This window comes from Oncorhynchus nerka, linkage group LG24 (genome assembly GCF_034236695.1).
Source record: "Oncorhynchus nerka isolate Pitt River linkage group LG24, Oner_Uvic_2.0, whole genome shotgun sequence".
NCBI lineage: Eukaryota > Metazoa > Chordata > Actinopteri > Salmoniformes > Salmonidae > Oncorhynchus > Oncorhynchus nerka.
In genome coordinates, this window is record NC_088419.1 from 45,792,807 (window position 1) to 45,814,178 (window position 21,372).

Below are 21,372 nucleotides of genomic sequence, written 5' to 3' on the forward strand. Positions count from 1 at the left end.
AAACTGCACATACCAAAAGTTGTTTTATTTCTCAATTCCTTCTGCTTGTCATTCATCGCTTGTATGGGATCATCACACGAGCTCCTAGAGGACAATCAGCATTCTCCTACCTTGAGGAGGTGGCCCCTCTACTTCATGCAGGCAGTTGTGACGCTTCACACCCTTTGTTTCAGTATTGGGCAAGGGGGCAACGACCCTATAGCACATCTGACCGTGGATCATGCTGTGAATCATTTTTTTTGGTTTCTTCCAGTCGATCAGATTGAACATGGCAATAAAAGATTGAAAGGGCATTGGTCGTAAAGCTTATTGGTCTTTGAGACACTCAAAAACATCTCTACATTTTAAAGGTTCACGAATTGCGCACAGATGGCTCATTTCAACTAAAGATTTTCCTTATTTTGTGTAAACCAGAGATTGCAGTATTTAGCGAAATTGTAGCAATCTTAAATTGGCTAGACAATTCTATTATTATACTGAACAAAAAAAAATGCAACATGCAATAATTCAATGATATTACTGCGTTATAGCTCATATACAGAAATCAGTCATTTTAAATCAATTTCACATGACTGTGCAGGACCACAGCCAATCAGAATGAGTTTTTCCCCACAAAAGGGCTTTAATTACAGACAGAAATACTCCTCAGTTTCATCAGCTGTCTGAGTGGCTGGCGATCCTGCAGGTAATGAAGCCGGATATGGAGTTGTGAAGCCGTTTGGATGTACTGCCAAATTCTCTAAAACGACGTTGGTATGGTAGAGAAATTAACAGTAAATTGTCTGGCAACAGCTCTGGTGGACATTCCTGCAGTCAGCATGCCAATTCCAGGCTCCATCAAAACTTGAGACATCTGTGGCATTGTGTTATGTGACAAAACTGCACATTTTAGAGTGTTTTTTGTTGTTGTTGACCCCAACACAAGGTGCAGCTGTGTAATGAACAATCAGCTTCTTGATATGCCACACCATTCATGTGGGTGGATTAATTTGGCAAAGGAGAAATGCTCAGACAGGGATGTAAACAAATTTGTGCACCAAATTTGAGAGAAATAAGCTTTTTGAGCGTAAGGAAAAAAATCTGGGGTCTTTTATTTCAGCTCATGAAACATGGGACCAATGCTTTACATGTTCTGTTTATATTTCTGTTCAGTATACATCCTCAAAACGTAAGCCTAACCCAAAGATTTGTAAAATCAAAGTTTTTATGTTCTTCAAGTTCAATTTGTCACGTGCTCATTAGAATGTTTGTGTCTATGAGCCTTAACAGACACTCTTGGCTAGTGAGCGTAATGTTGATATGGCGGAAATAAACTCATATGTCGCTTGATTTGTACATGTCAGAGAGGAGCCTTGTGATGGGCACGTTCCCGATGGTCTTCTTGAAAAATACTTCTTCTATGGTGGATGGGCTGACTGACCGCAGAGCTGGTAGAAGTAGGAGCAGCTTCCCAAAGCGGCAGGGCTGAGTTGGATATCTGCAAATAACAAGAAAGATGCAGAGATTTAGGTTGTCAACCCACTCTGCCCAGAGTGGCCAAAAACGTGCTTTGGTGATAAAATGTCACATCCCTATGTTTCAAAATGCAATCAAACTATGATTATTCTTGTTCTGAATTGTTCAGTGTGTTCTTTCTCTAACATAACATTAACATTTTATCCAAAAAGTCAGATTTGGTTACGTAATACATCTGAGAGCACCAAGCTCTGTTGACAGAGCTGCAGATTTCTCTAAATGCTTTTGAGGATTTATATTTTGTGGTGGTCATCTTCAAAGTTGTTTCCACAGGTTACAAAAAGCTAAATTAGTATGACACGAGCTGAATTAAAATAAAAGCTTGGTATAGTGCTCCTTGAGAAATCTTTGAATAAGAACAGGAATTTCGATATGAAAAAAAAATATGAAAAGTGCATCCTAAAATACTATATGTCATGTCTCAAAATCGATATCTGTCTTACCTCTCTATATTGTTTTATGTCCTGCGGATTCGAGAAGAAAGATGACGAGAACACAGAATCAAGCCTAGGTGACATGATAAAATGTTCCTGTTTTTTTACAACTTTTTTTCTCTGGCCATTGATTTAGTCACCCTAATTCTGGCCTTCCTACAAGTGGACCATGGGTTTTCTTAGAAGATTATCTACACAATTAACACATTATTTTACCTGTTGGACAAAATATGCTTTTTGATTAGACACTGAATTCGTTCATCACCTTTAAATTTCATTTGAGACTTTTGAGTAATTGCACAGTGACCTCCCTCAACATTTTGTGCTTGTAACTGTTTATATGAATTGAACAAGTACCCAGCAAACAGGGGACGTCCTAAGGACATTAGGCGACGTTCCCATTAGCTCCCTTTTAGGGTTTCAGTGAAACGTTATCCCACTGACGTTCTCAGATCATTCGGGAACATTAAGACATGATTGGGACCATAAAAGGATATTCATTACATGTCCCGGTTTTGTCACAGTATAACGTTATAATAAGGTATTTTGATGTCCACTAGCGACCATTACAATTAGGTTCCTATTAGATTATGACATTACGTTATGCTCGGGACATGTCATGACCGCAATGGGACGTTTCAGACAGGTCCTGGTTTGCTACCGACAGAATGTTACGATAAAGTATTTTCATGACCATTAGGGAATGTCCCTTTTGGCTCTGACAGGACGTTCTCCTTATGACGACCACAAAGGGATGTTTTATACAGGTCCTTGTTTTCTCACGTTAGGACGTTGTCATGGTCCAAGAGGGCTCTATCTAGTTCCCAGTACGTTCCGGGAATGTCATCAAGGACGTTTTTAAGACGTTCTCATAGAGCTGGCGATATGGACAAAAAGTAACACATTATGTATACAAAACTATGTGGACACCCCTACAAATTAGTGGATTTGGCTATTTCAGCTACACCTGTTGCTGACAGGTGTAAAAAAGAAAAAATTGAGCACACAGCCATGCAATCTCCAAAGACAAACATTGGCAGTAGAATGGCTTTACTGAAGAGGTCAGTGACTTTCAATGTGGTGCTGTCATAGGATGCCACCTTTCTGCCCTGCTAGAGCTGCCCCGGTCAACTGTAAGTGCTGTTATTGTGAAGTGGAAACATCTAGGAGCAACAGTGGCTCAGCCGCGAAGTGGTAGGACAGATGCTCACAGAACGGGACCACTGAGTGATACGTGTAAAAAAACATCTGTCATCACTTGTAGCACTCACTACTAAGTTCCAAACTGCCTGTGGTAGCAACGTCAGCACAATAACTGTTTGTCGGGAGCTTCATGAAATGGTTCCCATGTTCGAGCAGCCTCACACAAGCCTAAGGTCTAATGCAGGCGTTTCTATCTCAATATCAAATCATTTCTGGGTAACAATTAAGTACTGACTGGGATTGTTTTCAATTAAAATTGTCAAAAAGAAACAAAAATAGCTTCTTTGCAAAGGGAAATGACTCAAGCAATAACTTTGCTAGGACTGTCTGGGAGTGGTCTGAGTGGGGAGGGGAAAACTGAATACTAGCTGTTATTGGTTTATTAACTACATTTATGTCGCCAAGCAGGCCTAAACTCCATTCCACCAAAACAGGCTGAAATTTCAGACGTTCTTTTCAAACCATTCTTACACTTAAAGGGCATCATCATCATTTTACAATTTCACAGTATTATTCCAACCTCATAGTGTGGAAATATATATTAAACACAGGTAAATCACGTTTTTGACTGCACTGGGACTTTAACACAATATTTATTATTTGCAAAGTATGGCAGTAACCCAACTATAAGAGGCAGATGATCTCCCTTCCGGCTGCTTCATGTATGTAAGTTGTCCTTCTACGTCATAATAATTATATGTCTGCATAGCAAACTCCAGTCACCACGTCATAGACTGTTCTCAAATGGCCACCCGTAGTATTTACATTGACCCCCGCTTGTTTTTACACTGCTGCTACTCGCTGTTTATTATCTATGCATGGTCACTTTACAAATTACCTCGACTAACATGTACCCACACACATTGACTCTGTACCGTAGGGCTACAGACGAAATAATTGTGTAGGACATTAAATGTACTGATAGATTCATCAACTACATGGCTATTTAGCAACTATATCATATTTAGAGATAGCAATCTAGCTAATTTGTTGTGAGGTCCCACATCCTCAGGGGGTGTCGCATAGGCCTATAGATTAGGCCAATATGCGAAAACATAGATGGCTATCTAGCAACAAAATCATATTTAGAGGTAGCAATCTTGCACACACTAAAAAAAAGGTTTCCTTAAAGGACCAAAAAGTGTTCTATCGCTGTCTTCACATAAGGAACCTCTAAAAGTTATATATAGAACTCTTTAATCAAATAGAATATGTTGTTTGTCACGTGATTCAACAGGTGTAGCCCTTACCGTGAAATGCTTACTTACAAGCCCCTAACCAACAATGCAGTTCAAGAAATAGAATTAAGAAAATATTTACTAAATAAACTAAAGTGAAAAAAAGAATATATATATATATATATCTTAAAGTTACGCAAGAAAATTACATAACAATAACAAGGCATATATACAGGGGGTACTAGGCTACTTGATGTGTTCAATGCAAAAGGTGCGCTACTCTCTGCGAACGCGCATAATTTCGAAATCATATTAGCCTACATACTGGGATGTAACGTGCTTGCCATTTGTTCAATATTGAGAGTTGAGAAATAATACTCACATAAAGCTTAGGCTCTCCTCTCTTTATCAAAGTTGCTTTACAAACTGTGTTTTCCCCACAATTGCCATGTTGAAATGTTGCGCAATCATCGTACGCTTGCGTTTATCAGAATTAATCTTTCCCTCTACTTTGTGCGCACAGGTGGGAAAGGAAGTGAAAGCTGGCAGCGAAACAGGGACAGGGCATATACTTTCATTGCATAGATTTGAATAATGCACATTACTGTTGACCAAATAGTGGTTTTACAACCCCCCAAAAATAGCATATATATCCACAAACCTCCAAAGCACAATGACACAACGTCCAGATGACTTTAGGCAACCATTTCGTGACGTTCTGGGGATGGCCTAACGACTAATTTTGTGCATAATAGCCTATTGTAGATACAGTAAATATGGCTATATTGGCCACCTGTGTGGCAAGTATTTTGGTAAATGGAACACATAGCTGAATTAAACAAGAGCATATCTGTTTAGACAAAAATAACTGTTTGTTTTTATCAAATGTCTCACCTGGTGTGTATGTAACTGTTTAGGGTGAGCTGTGCCTCATCCTGGAGTGCAGCAATGGCACTGGCGTTGCGGAAACTCCTCAACTCCGACCCGTCATGCGTTGGCACTGCTTGAAGGGAAAAGGAATAAACAGCATGGTTACTGACTGCCATTATGTTCACGCTGCACCTGACAAATGCATTGTTTTCAATGGACATGTTCATACAAGAAAAAATTCTTCAAAAATGTGCAATTGTAATGTTAAAAAAACATGTTATTTGGCTTTTATGTCCTTGACTATTCTACCTTTTTCACCTTTTTTCCTTAACTATTGGTGACCTCGCAGGGTTGGGGTCAATTCCATTTATTTATTTTATTTTACTAGGCAAGTCAGTTAAATTCCAATCAATTCAGAATGTACACCAAATTCCAATTCCAAATGTTCATAATTGAAAAGCATTGAAGAGAATTGGAATTGGAATTTCAGTGTGCTTCCTGAATTGATTGGAATTCAAAAAGTCGTGTAGGCACGGGTGGGCCTGGACGGGCCAACCCAGTGGGGAGCCAGGCCCACCGAATCAGAATAAAAATAAAAATACGTTTTTTAAATGCTCTCTATTTGCCAGAGTTCCAAACGGGACATTAATATGTATCTTTTTCCCTAAACATGCAAACATCATCAAATATAATTCTTATCATCATTATTCACGATTCAGGCAGGTTTATCCCTAATCACACATTAATGTAGACGTGTTTAGAAACATTATTTTCTTATTTTACAATAAATGTGACTCCAAAATGACACAACATATTATTTACCATTCATTTATATTGGCCCAAAATAATCTGAAAAGCAAACCAAAACAAATAGCAAATGCATCCAACAAATTGGTAGAGTCACAAGCTTGATGTAGTCATTGTGTGCTATGAATATGGGACCAAATACTTAACTTTTTACTACTTTAAAACACATATGTGAATTTGTTCCAATACTTTTGGTCCCATAAAATAGTGGGACTATGTACAACAAGACAGTTCATAATCCAGTTTATTTATCACAGTCAACACAAATGCATCAAGCTTTTAAAGATGCAAAGATTTATCTCAGGCCTAATGGCAAAATGTGTGCAATAGCATGAGATTAGCTGTAAAAGCTGCACATTTTTATATTTCCCCCATGGCTAAATGTGTAGAATTTCTGTCCCCCCACTAACGAATGTCTGACTATTTTACTGAAATGTAATTACATTGACCCCAACGCTGCCTTCTTATTACTTTAGTGAGGATAATTTCGTTTAAAATAAATGTTGAGTACCCCCTCTTCAACTCACCAGCTTTAAACGTGACGATGCACTTCAAACAGGCGAACTCAGTTGCGTCCAGGCGCAGCTGTCTGAACCAGGTAACGACCTCTTGCAGGGTTTGTATTTCGGAGATTATTTTATTCATCCACTGGGACTCTGTGTTGTCTGTATTCATACCTTCATTGGGGGGAGGGGAGGGGAGGGGGGAGGGGGGGGGGCAATAACGATATTAGCTACGAAACATATGCAGAAACATTTACAAAGTTTTGTTACATTGTATTGAGGATATTGTGAATATTTCGAAAAACAGAAAAGGAATGCAAAATATGTCTCCACTTTCGTTCTGAAAATTGAAACGAAAATAATCTAAACAAAACCTAACGATAGTAAGTAGCCTAAGTACAATAAGTAGAGTTATTGATCCTGTTGATCATATAGGTTACATACCGGAAACAGCGAGCAGGGTGTTGGAGTCCACCGGAATGGCCCACTGCGCTATGCCCAGAACAAACAGTTCTCTCCAGGCTTCCTCCAGGAGGATCAGCTGCAAAACGGATTACAAACCTCAGTCAGCCCCCATGAGCATGGCTAATATACTTTTGAGAAAATATAGATAGGGATGTATGCTTTGCACACATTTGTCATATTATTCGATTAATGGATTTAGGCCTATGGAATTGCAACTTTTCTTTTTGGAAAGGGATAGCTTAATAAAGTCGCCTATAATATCCATATACTGAATATAGTGGCATACCTGGTCAGGTAAGGGGAGCGTGGAGAAGGCGGGCACGCTCTTGGCCCACTTGATGCTCATGAACAGCAGGCGCGCGGCTGACTCACACACCGACTCAGTAGCAACCTCATAGAGATACATGGGCGTGCCGCCGACCTCGTGAGGGTACTGCAATGCAAGAGGTCAATAAACAAATGGCGCCTGTGGGTGCTATTTGAATAAAACATAAATATTGTGTTATAGGACTAATAAATAACATGCTGCACGTTGGTGACAAATAGGCCTGTGTGTGTATCTCATTAAAAAAAACTAAGATGTAGGCTATAAACTCATGTTGCCTGCGTTGGATTTAGGTGAACACATGAATGACATATTGTGTCCCTCGAAGCTGTTGAATCAGGACGGGAATATCAACTTCTAAACCGCTTAAAAGTGGAGAAAATAAATAACTTTGCAACGTGCAGGCCTCGTTGACTCATTGCCCACATAGCGCTGCTCGGTGAGTGAAGTGCGAGCGGAGGACAGAGGCTTACCTTCGGGGTGGGCTGGGCCAGTCCCACGATGGCCTGCCTCTCCGGCGTGCAGGCTACTGTGCTCATCTCCAAGTTAGGTGGCTCCAGTTGTGTGACCGTAGTGAACAATGGCGGCCCCGGTAGGCTCGAACCCGGGAAGTGGGTCGATGAACCGTTCACCTCTTTGTTCCCCCGGAAATATAGGGCGACCTGCTTGTGTATGGTGGACGTCCTGGGACCCCTCTCGTGCTGAACGGCTGAGAAATGGAGAGCAGGGACAAGACTCTTTAGTAAAATAATAGTCTGAATGCCTTATTTAAAAATGTTTTTATTTTGTTCTAAGATTGGTAAAGTGAAAGGCTTAGCCTCTCATGATAACTTTATGAATACGTCCACTGTTTACCCAGCTCTCAGCTGATTCCGTTAAATACGGGTTTTCCATCCGATTTGGCCACCTTAAACCGAAATGTCATAGCGGGCGTATAGCCAAAATAATAATTTAATTAAGCCCGTTTACCATCTTTATTCATGTTCACTTCGAGACACTTTATCAAGCGGCACGCTCGGCATTGGTTTCTGTGCGTTTTGTCCACGGGGCATCCTCCCTATGATGGAAAAGAGAGAGGGGGAGAGAGAGACAGAGAGCGAGAGGGGGAAGGAAGCGAGAGAGAGACAGAGAGCGAGAGGGGGAAGGAAGCGAGAGAGAGACAGAGAGCGAGGTGGGGGGAGCGAGAGAGAGAGAAAATCGCAAGAAAATTAACACGTTTGAGGGCAGAGAAAATCTACAGGTGAAGGATGTGTTATTATCATAGCTATTGACTCGATCCCCCGCGGCTCAGCAGCAGTCTTATCCCCGAGGATAAGTAGGGCTATCCCGCCCACTGCTGGCTAAATCCTCGGGTTAGTGTCATTACATTAGATTGGATTACACCTGATAAATTAATGCAGGACTGTGTTTAACGCCAGTCAATGACCCTGGTAGGTGATGCAATTAGGCCTTGCCGTGCCCTGCATCGCTGGGCCCTCTCAGAGACACATCTCAGGGGAGATTCAACCCTGCAGACTCAAGGCTGACCAATAACGTAAGACGTGTAAAAATGTGCAGTGTGTGCGCCAAAACTACAGGTCATATTTGCATACATTTAGGACCCCCTGAATTGAAAATATATTACCATGAAATTCAGAAACACTGCCTACTACCTGACAGCCTGATTTACAGACGTATGTTCTGTTTCTGCGGATGCTCCTCTTGAAGAAGCCAGAGCAGCCGTCACACGCATACACGCCATAGTGTTTCCCAGAGCTCCGGTCCCCACACACTTTACACGGGATATCCAAGATACGACCTGGATAAAAATGAATACACATTCATTAATTAATCTTTATTACTTTTGATAGTTAGTGTACTTTGTGCCTCAAAATCAAGAATCAGAAATGTGTTTTACGCGTCATCAAAGGCTTGGAAGAGCACCCATCAGAATAAATTCTGTATTCAAACTCATGCACTGTACCCCCTCCACCTCATCACCCCCCTCCCTTTTAATGAGGGACGACAAAACAAAATACACAACGTGACAATGGGCAGCGTCCCGTGCCTTAATAATAGGTCGCCCGGCCATGGGCATGTACACGCGCGCGTATCTTGTGAGTTCGTGGGAAGCGTCATACCTGAGGTCTCTAAAGACAATGCCCGGGGCCACACAATGGAGACATTAGGGAAAGTGTTAACTTAATGATTTTCCCCATTGAACCTCGTCTGACTGCCCCGATCTCGACAAGCTGCCAACTCACCCTCATAATGGGAATCGACAGCTGCTTTATCCCGCAGGTCTATAGGCCTGCGGATTAGGGAGTGACACCGCACAGAGAATAATGCGCACCAACTCGTTTCACTAACTCAAATGAAGTGTATGTAAATTGACCCGGGAGTAAATGAAACAACATTGATTTCTATAAAGATTTGTATTCAAATCCATTTGAAAGAATTATATTTGTATGTATATGAGGGAGTATTTTTATGGCGGGATACGCCGGCTATGTAATTACAGTGACGTTTCGCCACCTGCTCATTGATTCACCAGTGACCCATCAAAAAAGGGTAGCATGGGAATTCGAATACAACCCCATAACGACAGAGCAGCAAAAACAATCGACTTCGGCGAGGTGTTGGGACTTCAACACACCAATTATACAAAGTGTCTCAAGAGTGGTTGTCTATTAGCCTACATTTCTATATCACGTGGTTAAGGATTTTTAAATCCAGCATACATCTAAATTATTTAGAAAAAATATTTGATGCCATGGCTACAAAAACAAATAAAATAGGCGTAAACGAAGTGACTCAAACTATTCATTAAAAAATAATGACTGTATAACCTTAAACAATTAATACAAGTTGACAATAGCCTAATTGCGCATCTGAAACTATTATGGGCATAGAAGTAGGCCTATATAACGAATGAATCCAATATAACAAATGTTTTCCTCACTGAACAATTATAATTAGGCCTACGCACTAATAAAGGGCAGAATTAATATAATGCTGTTGGAGGAAAATAAAATGAGCTTGATTTTGGTGTGAGTGGGAACACGTCTTAACTTCTCTCCATGGGGGTCCCAGTCGTCGCCATTGTGTGCCGTAATTGCTTAAAAATATATGGCATATTCCATTACTGATTACCATCAGTCCCAAAACCTGCTGAAAGAAGTTAGTTTTACTGACTGAGCGAAAGGTTTTTGTGACCAGCCACAATGTGTGCAATGAACTTGGAGGAAAGCAATAGGCTATAATAATGATTGTGATGTTGATGTGAATTATTCTAGTTAAAAGCTATATGGAAGTGAATAATTGTAGATTAGGCTACTGCCTGAAATTTTCCAAGGCCTAAATAGCAACCAACCAGGCATTGGTGAAACGAATAATAACCTATGGGTTTTAGGCACATTTCGTTTGGACGTGCTTTCAGTTTAGCAACACTTTATGTAAGAATACAAATACATGCAAGCTAGTACAGAATATATAATATATGGCCAATTGTTGTCTCATTAATCCAGTTATTTGCACACACATTCTGTATTTGAACCTTCACACACACACACACACACACACACACACACACACCAAGACTAAGTTGTTAATCAATAAATTAGCTGACTGGGCTATCATGCAATGGTGGCACATTGGCCCCTACCTCGATAACCCTCACTATAGACTTCGAAGTGCAGGACTTTAAATTGGAAACAGCAAGAAACTGTAGCCTATAGTTTGTGTTCTTATTCAGCGTCATGTAGGCCTAGATAGTATGTGTCTTTCGCACACTATTTCAGGAACATTCTAACCCTAACTAACCCCTTCTCTCACCTCCTCAGTCTTGTAACTCACTGTACTTGCAGTGTAATTTTCCATGAGATATTAATGTAATAATACTCAACAACAAATAACTAGAATTAAACAGGTAAATAATCAGCGCCTTATCTTGTACAGTGCTCAATGAGTCATATTTGTGGGGAGTATGCCTAGGCTACCATTCTCACATTGGAAAATTAAATTTAAAAAATACAATTTTATGGGTTAGCAGATATAGCTTACAGCAACTCCAAGGTAAACGCAAATTGTCGCTGACTTTATTTCGGAATGTTTCAACCCTTTTCACATAATATCCTATTACTTTTCGAATAATACATGTTTGAAGTAATAATTATAAATACATGAATACCTAATTATATGTGAAGGACAAATAGGAACTGTAGCCTACTTACTTGATTTAACATTCAGAATATCCAAACACCCACTTGTTGAACAGGTGGCTTTGCTCATCGTGGACAGTGTCGTTCTACACTGATTTATATTTTAACAAATCCACTGTCGGTGCAAAAGTAACAGCTGAAGAATATCAAAAAATGAAATATAGCCTACAGTTTTCCTTAAAACAATTAGATTTCTGTAATGTCGCCCAATTTGATATTTTCTAAGGATTACCAAATTCTAGTTACCAAGATGGATTATGGAGTATTTGCAAATCTTGGACGTTGAGTCACACAAGGTCCAGGCAGTGTGGACAGTAGCGCGAAAACCGGATAGAGATCCGTCTACAAGCGGCGAGTGGCAACAGCTCCACCGTTGCTCGGAGCTCAACACCGCGCACAAAGTTGTTTAGAAAACTGCCGGATCGGCGCTCCTGAACAGACGGACTACCCAGTGAGTCCAGTCTAAACCAACAAAAAAACAAGGCTCTTCTTAACTGTAATATTTACGAGAAGTGTCAGAAAAGGCGGAGGGTGGAGAATTCCGCTTGCTTCACCCACTTAGCTTTTCCATGCTTTCTACTCCCAACTTCTGTGTGCCAGCATGACGTCACCCGGCTCACAGGACTCGCTTGGAGGCAAGTGAAGTGGGAAAGAAAACACTGGGCTATTTAGATGCGACTATCGGTGAATTAATATTACGGGGTGTTGTACATCGCTATTGATCTCTTCTCTCTATTTCTTACCATTCTTTCTGACTGCTGCGTCTATAATGTTTTAGTGAAAATGTTTCAATAGGTGCAACCTCTTCAACGGCTAGTTAACATATTTGAACACAATTGAATGTGCACCTGTTGCGCTTATGTGCATGGTGCATTCACTTGAACGTGAGTTGTTACTAGTATTGTCTAAAACGAATGTCGATCGATTATCATCGAGAGAGGGTGAGTTATGGATTTCGTCAACGGTAGACCGTTTGGGCATGAAAGACAGCGGTTCCCACAGACCTTTTGTAGTCGGCAACGAAGCAGGGGTTCTGGGTCGGGGACTCACACGCTAATGTAGCCTAAACTAGAGCAGTGTGGTGGTCTCTCTCTCGCCACCTTTGCCCACTTGCCGGGGCGGAAAGATGCAGCCTCTCCTCTTCGTCTGAGGAGCAGGGAGTGCAGGGGCGAGGGAGCCGCGCCCGTAGACCCATCATTGACTCACTGACCTTGACAGCTTGTGACGCTTTCGACCCGTAACTCCAGAAATCGATAATTCTGTTTCTAATTTTGAACATTCCCACGGTAGCCCAGAGGTCATATGAACGTTTAAAGTGTCGATTTAAACAGACAAGGGCGGGGTACAATGGCGTAGTTAATTGCAATTAGTCGTTGTCATGTTTTTCACAAAAATGCCTTAATCATGGCTTGCTTGGTTGAGTCAGTTTTGAGTATGCTCGAGCTGGTCCAAGTATTAAATTCTCCAAGTATGTTATAAATAAATACAACGAAAAGGTTAAAGCTAGAATCCTTAACTGAAACAATAGCAACGCGGGCATCCGCCTCTATTTTGGTTTTGGTAAAAACCTGAAAGATGTGCCTGGAGAAATGTAACCACTCTCAAATTCATTGACATAGCTATGGATGCAAGGACTGACCGTCTATTATAACTACAAAGTTATAGTGTTGGTCTTTTCTCTGGTGAATCAGTGTATTTTCCTCCCTCCTACCCATCTCATTTACACATTTCATAACCAACCAATCCCCCCCCCCCCTACCCCTCTGTGGGGAAAGGTCACACAAGTACACAAAGTTTGCAAAGGCTAACCATAACCATGTTTTGAGTCTATACATTGTTTGTCTACATTTACATTGGAATAACACAAGCTTATATTTTGGGTTGTGATGGGGTACAATGGGTGAACTAATCTCAGGAGGCATTTAGGCCATATTTAATATTCTTCAACAATCAATGGGTATGTCATTAATAAATTCAAAAATGGATGTAGCAACTAAGGATTCTAGCTTTAATGAGCAAACTACACAAGTTGATATACACAGGCTACAAGTGCAAGTGCCTCAGATACTGTCTAAAAACAAAAATATATTTTAGTAAACTTTTTTTTGTTTTACATATGAAGGAAATAATTACTTTCCCAATTTTTATGATATTCCATATTTAGTACAATGAGCTTTATTTCACACAATTGTTTCTATGCCAGGCTATGCCAGGAAGGGGGGGGGGCTGAATGTGCGAGATCTCCCTAATCCTCGTCATTCACTGATAGCCTTTACACAAATATAACCACAACATCATTGTTGCCCGAATTGCTTGCTTTAACTTTTTGTTTTAGAACTCCCTTCATCTCCAGCAGTCAATGAAAAATCGTGAACAAAGGACAGTGGATTGTCTAGGGGCCTATCTGTTTTTTGCTTGACGGAATCAATATGCATCTATACTTACTGTAAATTGTCTTTGAAATTTCGAGTAACTTATTGGAAGTCATTATAACCCTATACGCTATAGAATGTAGATATTACCACCGTGAATTGTTCCACTATGACAATCAAGGACGAAGACGAATTGTCGCAACCGATCTTAATCGGCATATACATTATTAAAGAAATCATAAACAGGAAACATAAGTCTGTGAAAATGAAATGGGCTATTAAATAACAAAATAAGGTGAATAAATTCAAATGTTCTAGTTTTGAAATATGCTAATGTAAAATTCTACAATCAGCATCACAAATTAGAGTCAATAACGGATGGCTAAATAACAAATGGCTAGACTACAATAGTAAACAAGTCAAATTTCATCACCATGGACTGCCCCGATGAAGAGTCGACAAAACATGAGAGACAGATACCTGGCGTTGAGGACTGACCGTGGGTTGGGATGAGGGGTGAGGGTAGAAGCAATCACCCAGACCTTGCCCAGTGTCCCAGTTTCCTTACCACTACTGATCCCAGACAGCCAGAGGGATGGCACACCCCCTTGACCTGTTGAATGATGGGTGGCCAGACAACCATCCCTGGCCCACTACCCTCCTACCCCTCTCCACCCAACCATTCCTGAACCACTACTCCACCCACCCACCTTCCTCCACCAAACCTGTCAGGGGGTCAACCCAGGGCATCCCTCTTTCTGTCTGGGTCTTTGGGATTGGTACAAAGAGGAAGAAACACCCAGCCTCTCATAGACTTCGACTCCCTGGTCGAACACACATGCACACACTAACAGGCACATCTCCTATCCCCCAGACACATCTACACCCATCTACCTGTACAACACACCTGGCTACAGTTAACCAAATTCACCTAATAGGAACCTTCCAACAGCTCATTATGCCAGAACCCAAAACTGCCACAAGTCGGTGCCGTACGGTGTGGTCAGTGCGGTAGGATTCTCATTTGATAAATCTATTTGGGGCAAATTGTCAGTGAGAAACTTCCGCTCGAACTGCCTCGGACAAAACTGGCTGTTGGTGAGAGCAAATCCTGCTGCATGAGGGTGGGGACAATGGGATTGAATGTGTTGATGTGCGGCCGGTGGCTGGGGAGGGACAATGGGCGGATTAGTCCGTCCCCTGGCTCACTGATTTGAGATGGCTCCTCTCGGGCCCTCACTGTGGGGAGTCCCATTGTCCACCTCCTGATTCCCACTTCTCACAAACTCCAAACAAAAGTCAATCTCTTTCTCAAGGGGGAAAAAAATATCGACCCGGGCCATATTACCCTCTCCACTCCGGAAAGTGACTCAAAACATTATTTGCCAGGGATGACTAACTCTGCTAACTTCTTCAACTTTTCTAATTTTCCCCTCTTCTTCTTCTCCCTCTCCTTCCTTTTTTAGGGTTTCTATCTGAGGGTCCATGGTGGGTAGTGGGAAGGTTCTTATACCCCTCTTTGATCTGAAGGACTCTCAGCTGGTGTTTTCCGAGTGAAGTGGAGCTGTAAGGCACCTGTTGGAGGCTTAGGCCTGCAGCCTGCAGCTTTGCGGCCCGTGGTCCATTAATATTAATATATAGCTACAGAGATGCCATCACGGGCCGCTCTGAAATCGGTCTGATGTCGCCCCTGGGTTCCCTCTGGACCGACCTCTGCTTTCAGTCACTCGTGAAGAGCCCCTTCTTTTCTTTATTTTTTCCCGTCTTCGCTTTTTCTTTTTTTCTATGAAAAGGCTCATTAACAAATTATGACAGCTGAGTAGAGAGGCTTAGGCCGTTCACACTGCAAAGACAAACATGTTAGAGCCCAGGAGGCCGGAGAGCAGGCTGCAGTATAGCAGAGTAGGGAGCACTGTTGGGCTGGCTGTTTATAGCTGCTGCATGACTTCGTTGATCTATCTATGCATCCATCCAAACATCTGCTGTGTACAGAACAAACTGTCTACTGTATACACACACTATACAATGAGGCATTTGGTTATGATTATGAAAAGTAGATTTGACACTAAGCAGAGGCTTATGTTAGACATTTTGGATTCCTTAATGTTCTGAGTTCAAAGACTTGAATAAAACAGGGTGAAATACTATATTCTAAGGAAGTACAATAACTATACCTAATAACTGAAAATTAATTTCAGGCTCAAGACAAAATAGCATTAAATAAAAGTGTATAATGAAACAAACACACACAGTCTAAATGCCAGCACTAACATTCTATCATGTCTGTGAACACTACCGCGACAAAGACTGGTCGTGGTCGTCAAATGGATTAGTTAAACAATGGTCGTCATTAGGTTTGACCACAACAATGTTCGCGGTCATCGTTGGGTTCAACTGCGGTCACCATGGTAGAGTGAGAATCATTATACTCAAACCTTTCATTTTGTTGTGGTTGCAGTCCTCAGACAATCAGTTTAAAGTCACGGTCGACCCTCAGGTGCAACAGAGCTCCATTCCCAAGTTGGCTAACCAGGCCTGTGTACAAAATGGCATCCTAGTCCCTTTACTGTATAGTGCACTACTTTTGACCAGGGCACATAGGAAGTGCACTATACAGTATAGTAAATAGTCTGCCATTTCAGACGCTGCCCAGGTTAAACTGTCATAGCTTGGGGTCATGATCCCGCCTGTCATTGACCCCATTTAACCCTACAGCATTGGAGTTGTCATCAAGACCCTCACAGTCACTTAGTGTGTCTTAATACAGAGCAGACCAGGTGGCTGGGTGATACTGAGGTCTGGCTTCTGCACACAGACAGTCACTGAGATTGCTGTTCCTACTCTTACTATTGCTGGTGATGTGAAAGTTTCTGAAAAAGAAGAAGCTCTGTGAATACTCATAAACAAGATCCATTCCATCGCTTGTGGAGAAGTCTAGAAATACCAGTGTGCTGGAGAATCTTTTTCAAATATTTGTTTTCCACCATGCATGGAACTATGCTACAGGTGTGAACTATTCTTTTTCAACACTACAGCATCAATAAAACCTTACCTTGACTAGATTCTCACTGCTGAATGCTCAGTGATTGCTGGTCTAAATCTGAGGAAATAGAAAATGGGACATCATTTCAAAAGCACCTTAGTCACACGTTTACGTTACCTACAAATTCATCGGTATACAGTAAAGTCATTTTGTTGTGTTGTTATTTTAACCCCACCCCATCCCTTTACTCAACACTCAATTACAATTTCCACAACACATGTGCAATTATGCAAATCATTATTATATAACAAACAAACAAAGAAAGAAAAAATAACTCATAAACCACACAAGTTTAAACTAAAAATGTATCTTCTAGATACTTTTAAAACAATAAAGGATAAAAAGCATATGAGGAGGTAAAAAGCATATTGAATTCAAATCTTTTCAAAACTGAAAGATGAACATTATCATTGTGATGTGTGTAGGCTACTGTGGAAAGATCATACCCCGGTCATTATGTGAGGGAGGCTTGTGTCTGACTAGGGGGGCACAGGGTCAGTAGGGATAGTGAGGTTAATGCTATTGTCTTTCAGAGAAAAAACACACTGGTTGTGTTGTTGTGGGGACTCAGGACTGTCCTCTCTTTGACCGGGTATGTTGTTAGGCCAATGCAACCTCCAATGACCCAACTGCTGGGATGCAGGTATTGGGTCACTTAGTTGGGTTGTTTTATTTAAAAAGAGCAAGGTTGGGTTTTTGATTCTGGTTATTGATGCTGGGTTGTTGAGATATGAGTGGAGGCATAGCTTAGTAGGGGTGTGGCTTTTAGCTAGATCTTTTTGGTCACCCGCGATAGTAAAAGTTATTCCGGTTTATCTGTTCTGTTGTATTTTTATCACAAGTTAAGGTTGAACACTGAAAATCTTGTAGTTTTAATTAGGCTTACAGTGTATGAGTTCCTCAAGAGCCTATGCATATCTAAATGTTTGTATAGTTACTTTGTTGCAATAAAATAACATTATTCATTTTATAATAAAATATGTAATGTGCAAAAATATTGAAGGAAAATTGAAATTTGCAGTGTACAAATTTAACATCATGAACAGGAATGACATTTACCTTCATGAGTGACCAAAAATAACTATCTGAAAGCTACACACCTAATAGGCTATGCCTCCTGAAAATAAACTATGTATTACTTAGAAAAAAAGGCACAGCTGCTGGGTCAACCCTTGAAAGTGAATAAAAACTAAATTGACGGTTAAATTAAAGTAACCCAAACAACCCAACATGTTGGGTTATTTACACAACCTAACTGACTGGGTCAAAATAACCCAAACGGGGTTGTTTTTAACCCAGCATTTTTTAGAGTGAAAGCACTATGATGATGATTTGTTTTACGACTACTTCATATTTTTTCTAGGAAGGAGGAATGGGGCAGGGGGTAAACGATTGGGGGGGCTTCATTCTTATAAAAATTCTTAACAATAATGTTGGCAAAGAGGTATGTCTGTTTCTAACGTTCACCTATTTTTTCAAGTCAGTGCAGTGTCTTTCCCATCCTTTAATTCCCCCACTAAAGTTACAGATGCAAACAAACACACAGATGCTGTCCTTTAGCCCTTACGCCCCTGCCTCAACCAAGAACTATGATTCATAACCTTTCTGTGGTGCGAGAGAGCGAGAGAGAGAGAAGCTTATTTAGAAGACTTCCTTTATTGGAACATGTGCAGGCAGTTCAATCACAAAGGACTTAAATAGGATATTTTCTGTTCCCTATAGTTGCTTTCCCCTTTTAAGTGCGGAGAGGGAAAAAAGTAAGTTTACAACTCCCTCCTCAATGGGGGCTCTTCACTCTCAGGTTTCTGAGACCTGAGTGACCTACGAAAGTTAATTAGGAGGTTAACAAAGAGCGAGCCAGAGCAGAATGCCTCCCCTCTCCTCCAGCCAAAGATGTCATCCATTAATTAGGAAAATCTTTAAGGTGGCCTTATTGAATTTACCGAAAGCCCGGCAGTTGGAGGGCAACAGTTTTTTGATCAAGCCTTCCCCCAAACAATGTTTTTTCTGGGGGTTAAAAAAGAAGAACAAGAACAAGAAGAAGAACAAGAAGAAGAAAAAGGGAGGAGATTGATAGGGTTGGAGGAGAGAGTGAGAGAGCGTGAAAAAGAGAAGGAAAGAAAGGAAGAAGAAAAATAATAAATGTATGGGTTTCCAGTGCAGTACAGTTTAATGGGGGTACAGCTCAGATTCACATGGGTATGGGGGGCATACTTCTAGGATGATGTCATGCAAAGGCAACCTGGGGGCTTGGGAAGAGGGAGAGGGAGGAGGAGGCAGCATGGGTGTATGAGGGTCGTAGGAGGGCTCAGCATGCTCAAGCCACAGGGGCCACTCAAAGTTAACATTGCTGTCTGCATCTGGGCCAAGTCCTTTTCATTTGCAGATCTAGGAGAGGCTTTCCTCAGCACACACCCTGCACCACCACCCTCCTTTTGCAAATCAGAGCAGCGCCTTCTTTACAAATATCTCCTAGTTAACTAACTGCTGAAATTCAGGGGGGTAAAATAATCATGTAAGTTAACAAATTAGTGAGTAAATTCACACACATCAGGTATGCTTGCTTTCAATTCAGTCTTATTTACTTAAATACACCCATAACCGGGTAATGCATAATTAATTTAAAGTTAACATTCCTCCCGCAACAATAAAGCATGTTTGAATTAACATGTAGTGAAGTTTTTTTTGATTTTGCAAAGTAATCATTTTTGTTGACTTTTATGAGAATATGAGTGAAATGTCTCACAATAGGATACGCCTGGGCCTGTCCACAAGCTCAAAGTAACCAATCACAGAGGTTGAGTAGTGAATGAGGTGAGCCCCCTCTCCTCCATAAAGGGATCCACTCGCCCACCAACTGGTCATTATCGAGCATGCCTCTCTTCCTTGCGCTCTCACTCATATTCTCATAGAACCGGTTCTATTTCAAATACTTGTTTCGATGTCTCACTATGGGATATAACCAAGTCCCATAACGCAGACATGCTCTCCGAAGCCCGGGTACTTCCAACAGCATCACCCAACAGAGGCTCTGACACTAATTGAATATGCCCCCCCCCCCCCCCCCCCCAAAAAAAGTTGCAGTGACAACCAGTCGCTAAAGACCTCATAAAAGTATGAGGGGTGGCCCCATAAGCCAAAATGCAAATCCCCCATCAGCAGATGCCTTAGAACAATGCCCAAGAGGTAGCCATATCTCTGGTGGAACGAGCCCTTCAGGGCTGTAACCCCTTGCTATTATATTTTCCAATACAATAGCCTCCACTATCCAAAAATAGCCATTGACGAGGTAGGGGGCCTCCCATTTCAAAGATAGCCATTAACAAGATAAGGGGCCTCCCCAAAAAAATGCAGGGGTTGTTGCCGCTGAAGCGCAATACTCTCCCTTTCATCTAAGAAAATGTGCAAGGCACATGCTGGACACAAACAGTGGAGTGTAACCACTAACTCCAGGGCGCAACAACACAGAGGCCACTGACCCTAGGCATAAAGGTGGGGTTTGTGTACCAAGGTTTCCAGGAGGACACCGGGGAAAACTGAAGGCACAAGCGGTGGGCTGACAGCACGTGCAGTGGCACAAAGATCGCCATGGAAAAGCTTCAAGCACAATAGAGGGCTTGAAGTTGTATCACAAATCACCTAGCAACTCACCATGTGCCATGTTGGAAGACCAAACTAGCTGCATTTTGCTACCAATGGAAACTTTGGGAAGATTGCCCATTATTTGTTTTTCTAAGGACCCAGAAAACAGAAGCAATGGAAGAGCCTATTCAACTAACCAAATATATGTTGAAAGTGATAAAAATTAAAAGTATTATTAGTTAGCTTGTACAGAAACTTAGCTAGTGTGCAGGCTAACTCAAATGAGCTGCTAACATAATGTTCGCTAGTTAGCTAATTATACATACTGTATAGCTAGCTACGTGAATTAAATATCACAAATTTGCTAACGTCATATTAGCTAGTTAGCTATCTATATGTATTTATCATCCTAACTCCAAATGCATTTGGAGCTAGGTAGATAGCTAGCTAACAGCCATGGAAGAGGTTGAAAGGATTAGCTAGCACCTCCAGCTATCAGAGAATGAAGAGTAGGCTACTCTGGATAGGGCAAGTAATTTTGTGGGAGGAGGTTATGAAACTATTCTCCATTTCTAGTCCCTAGCGAGAAAGTATAATACCGTCAAACCTTGCCGTCAAACCTTGTCTGCAGATGAAGAGGTCCCAATGAATGTCCGAATGTCCCAAGAGAATAAGGGTACATCCCTTATTCCCAAGAGAATAAGGGTACATCCTTGTATACCATGGATTATGTTATCACATTTTGTTAACAGAAATACAGTTTAAAAGTCACACAATGTATAAACCTAGTACAATTGGAGCAGGCCAACGCTTGCTGGGTGTGCAGGGTTCTGTTCCAGGCTAGTACTAACACAGCTGATGCAATGTATCAAACCT

At 41.3% G+C, this 21,372-nt stretch overlaps 1 protein-coding gene across 1 annotated transcript; it reads right to left on the reverse strand.

Annotated features, from left to right (window-relative positions):
* Positions 1–1,079: 1,079 nt before the first annotated feature.
* LOC115107511 (nuclear receptor subfamily 2 group E member 1-like) lies at positions 1,080–11,569 on the reverse strand. Its single transcript, XM_029630888.2, has 9 exons — positions 11,512–11,569; positions 8,953–9,098; positions 8,270–8,357; positions 7,774–8,009; positions 7,262–7,408; positions 6,955–7,051; positions 6,535–6,684; positions 5,225–5,333; positions 1,080–1,477 (listed from the first exon to the last, which is right to left on the reverse strand). The coding sequence occupies exons 1-9, from the start codon at positions 11,567–11,569 to the stop codon at positions 1,315–1,317; spliced, it is 1,194 nt and encodes a 397-aa protein (XP_029486748.2). The 3' UTR covers positions 1,080–1,314.
* Between the last annotated feature and the right edge of the window lie 9,803 nt (positions 11,570–21,372).

Excerpts from the sequence above, each read along its gene's own strand:
- LOC115107511 (XM_029630888.2), bottom strand. The coding sequence starts at position 11,569 with ATGAGCAAAGCCACCTGTTCAACAAGTGGGTGTTTGGATATTCTGAAT. Across the intron at positions 7,409-7,773 it reads TGGCCCAGCCCACCCCGAAG|TACCCTCACGAGGTCGGCGG; the intron begins GTAAGCCTCTGT and ends CTTGCATTGCAG. Across the intron at positions 5,334-6,534 it reads CATCGTCACGTTTAAAGCTG|CAGTGCCAACGCATGACGGG; the intron begins GTGAGTTGAAGA and ends TTTCCCTTCAAG.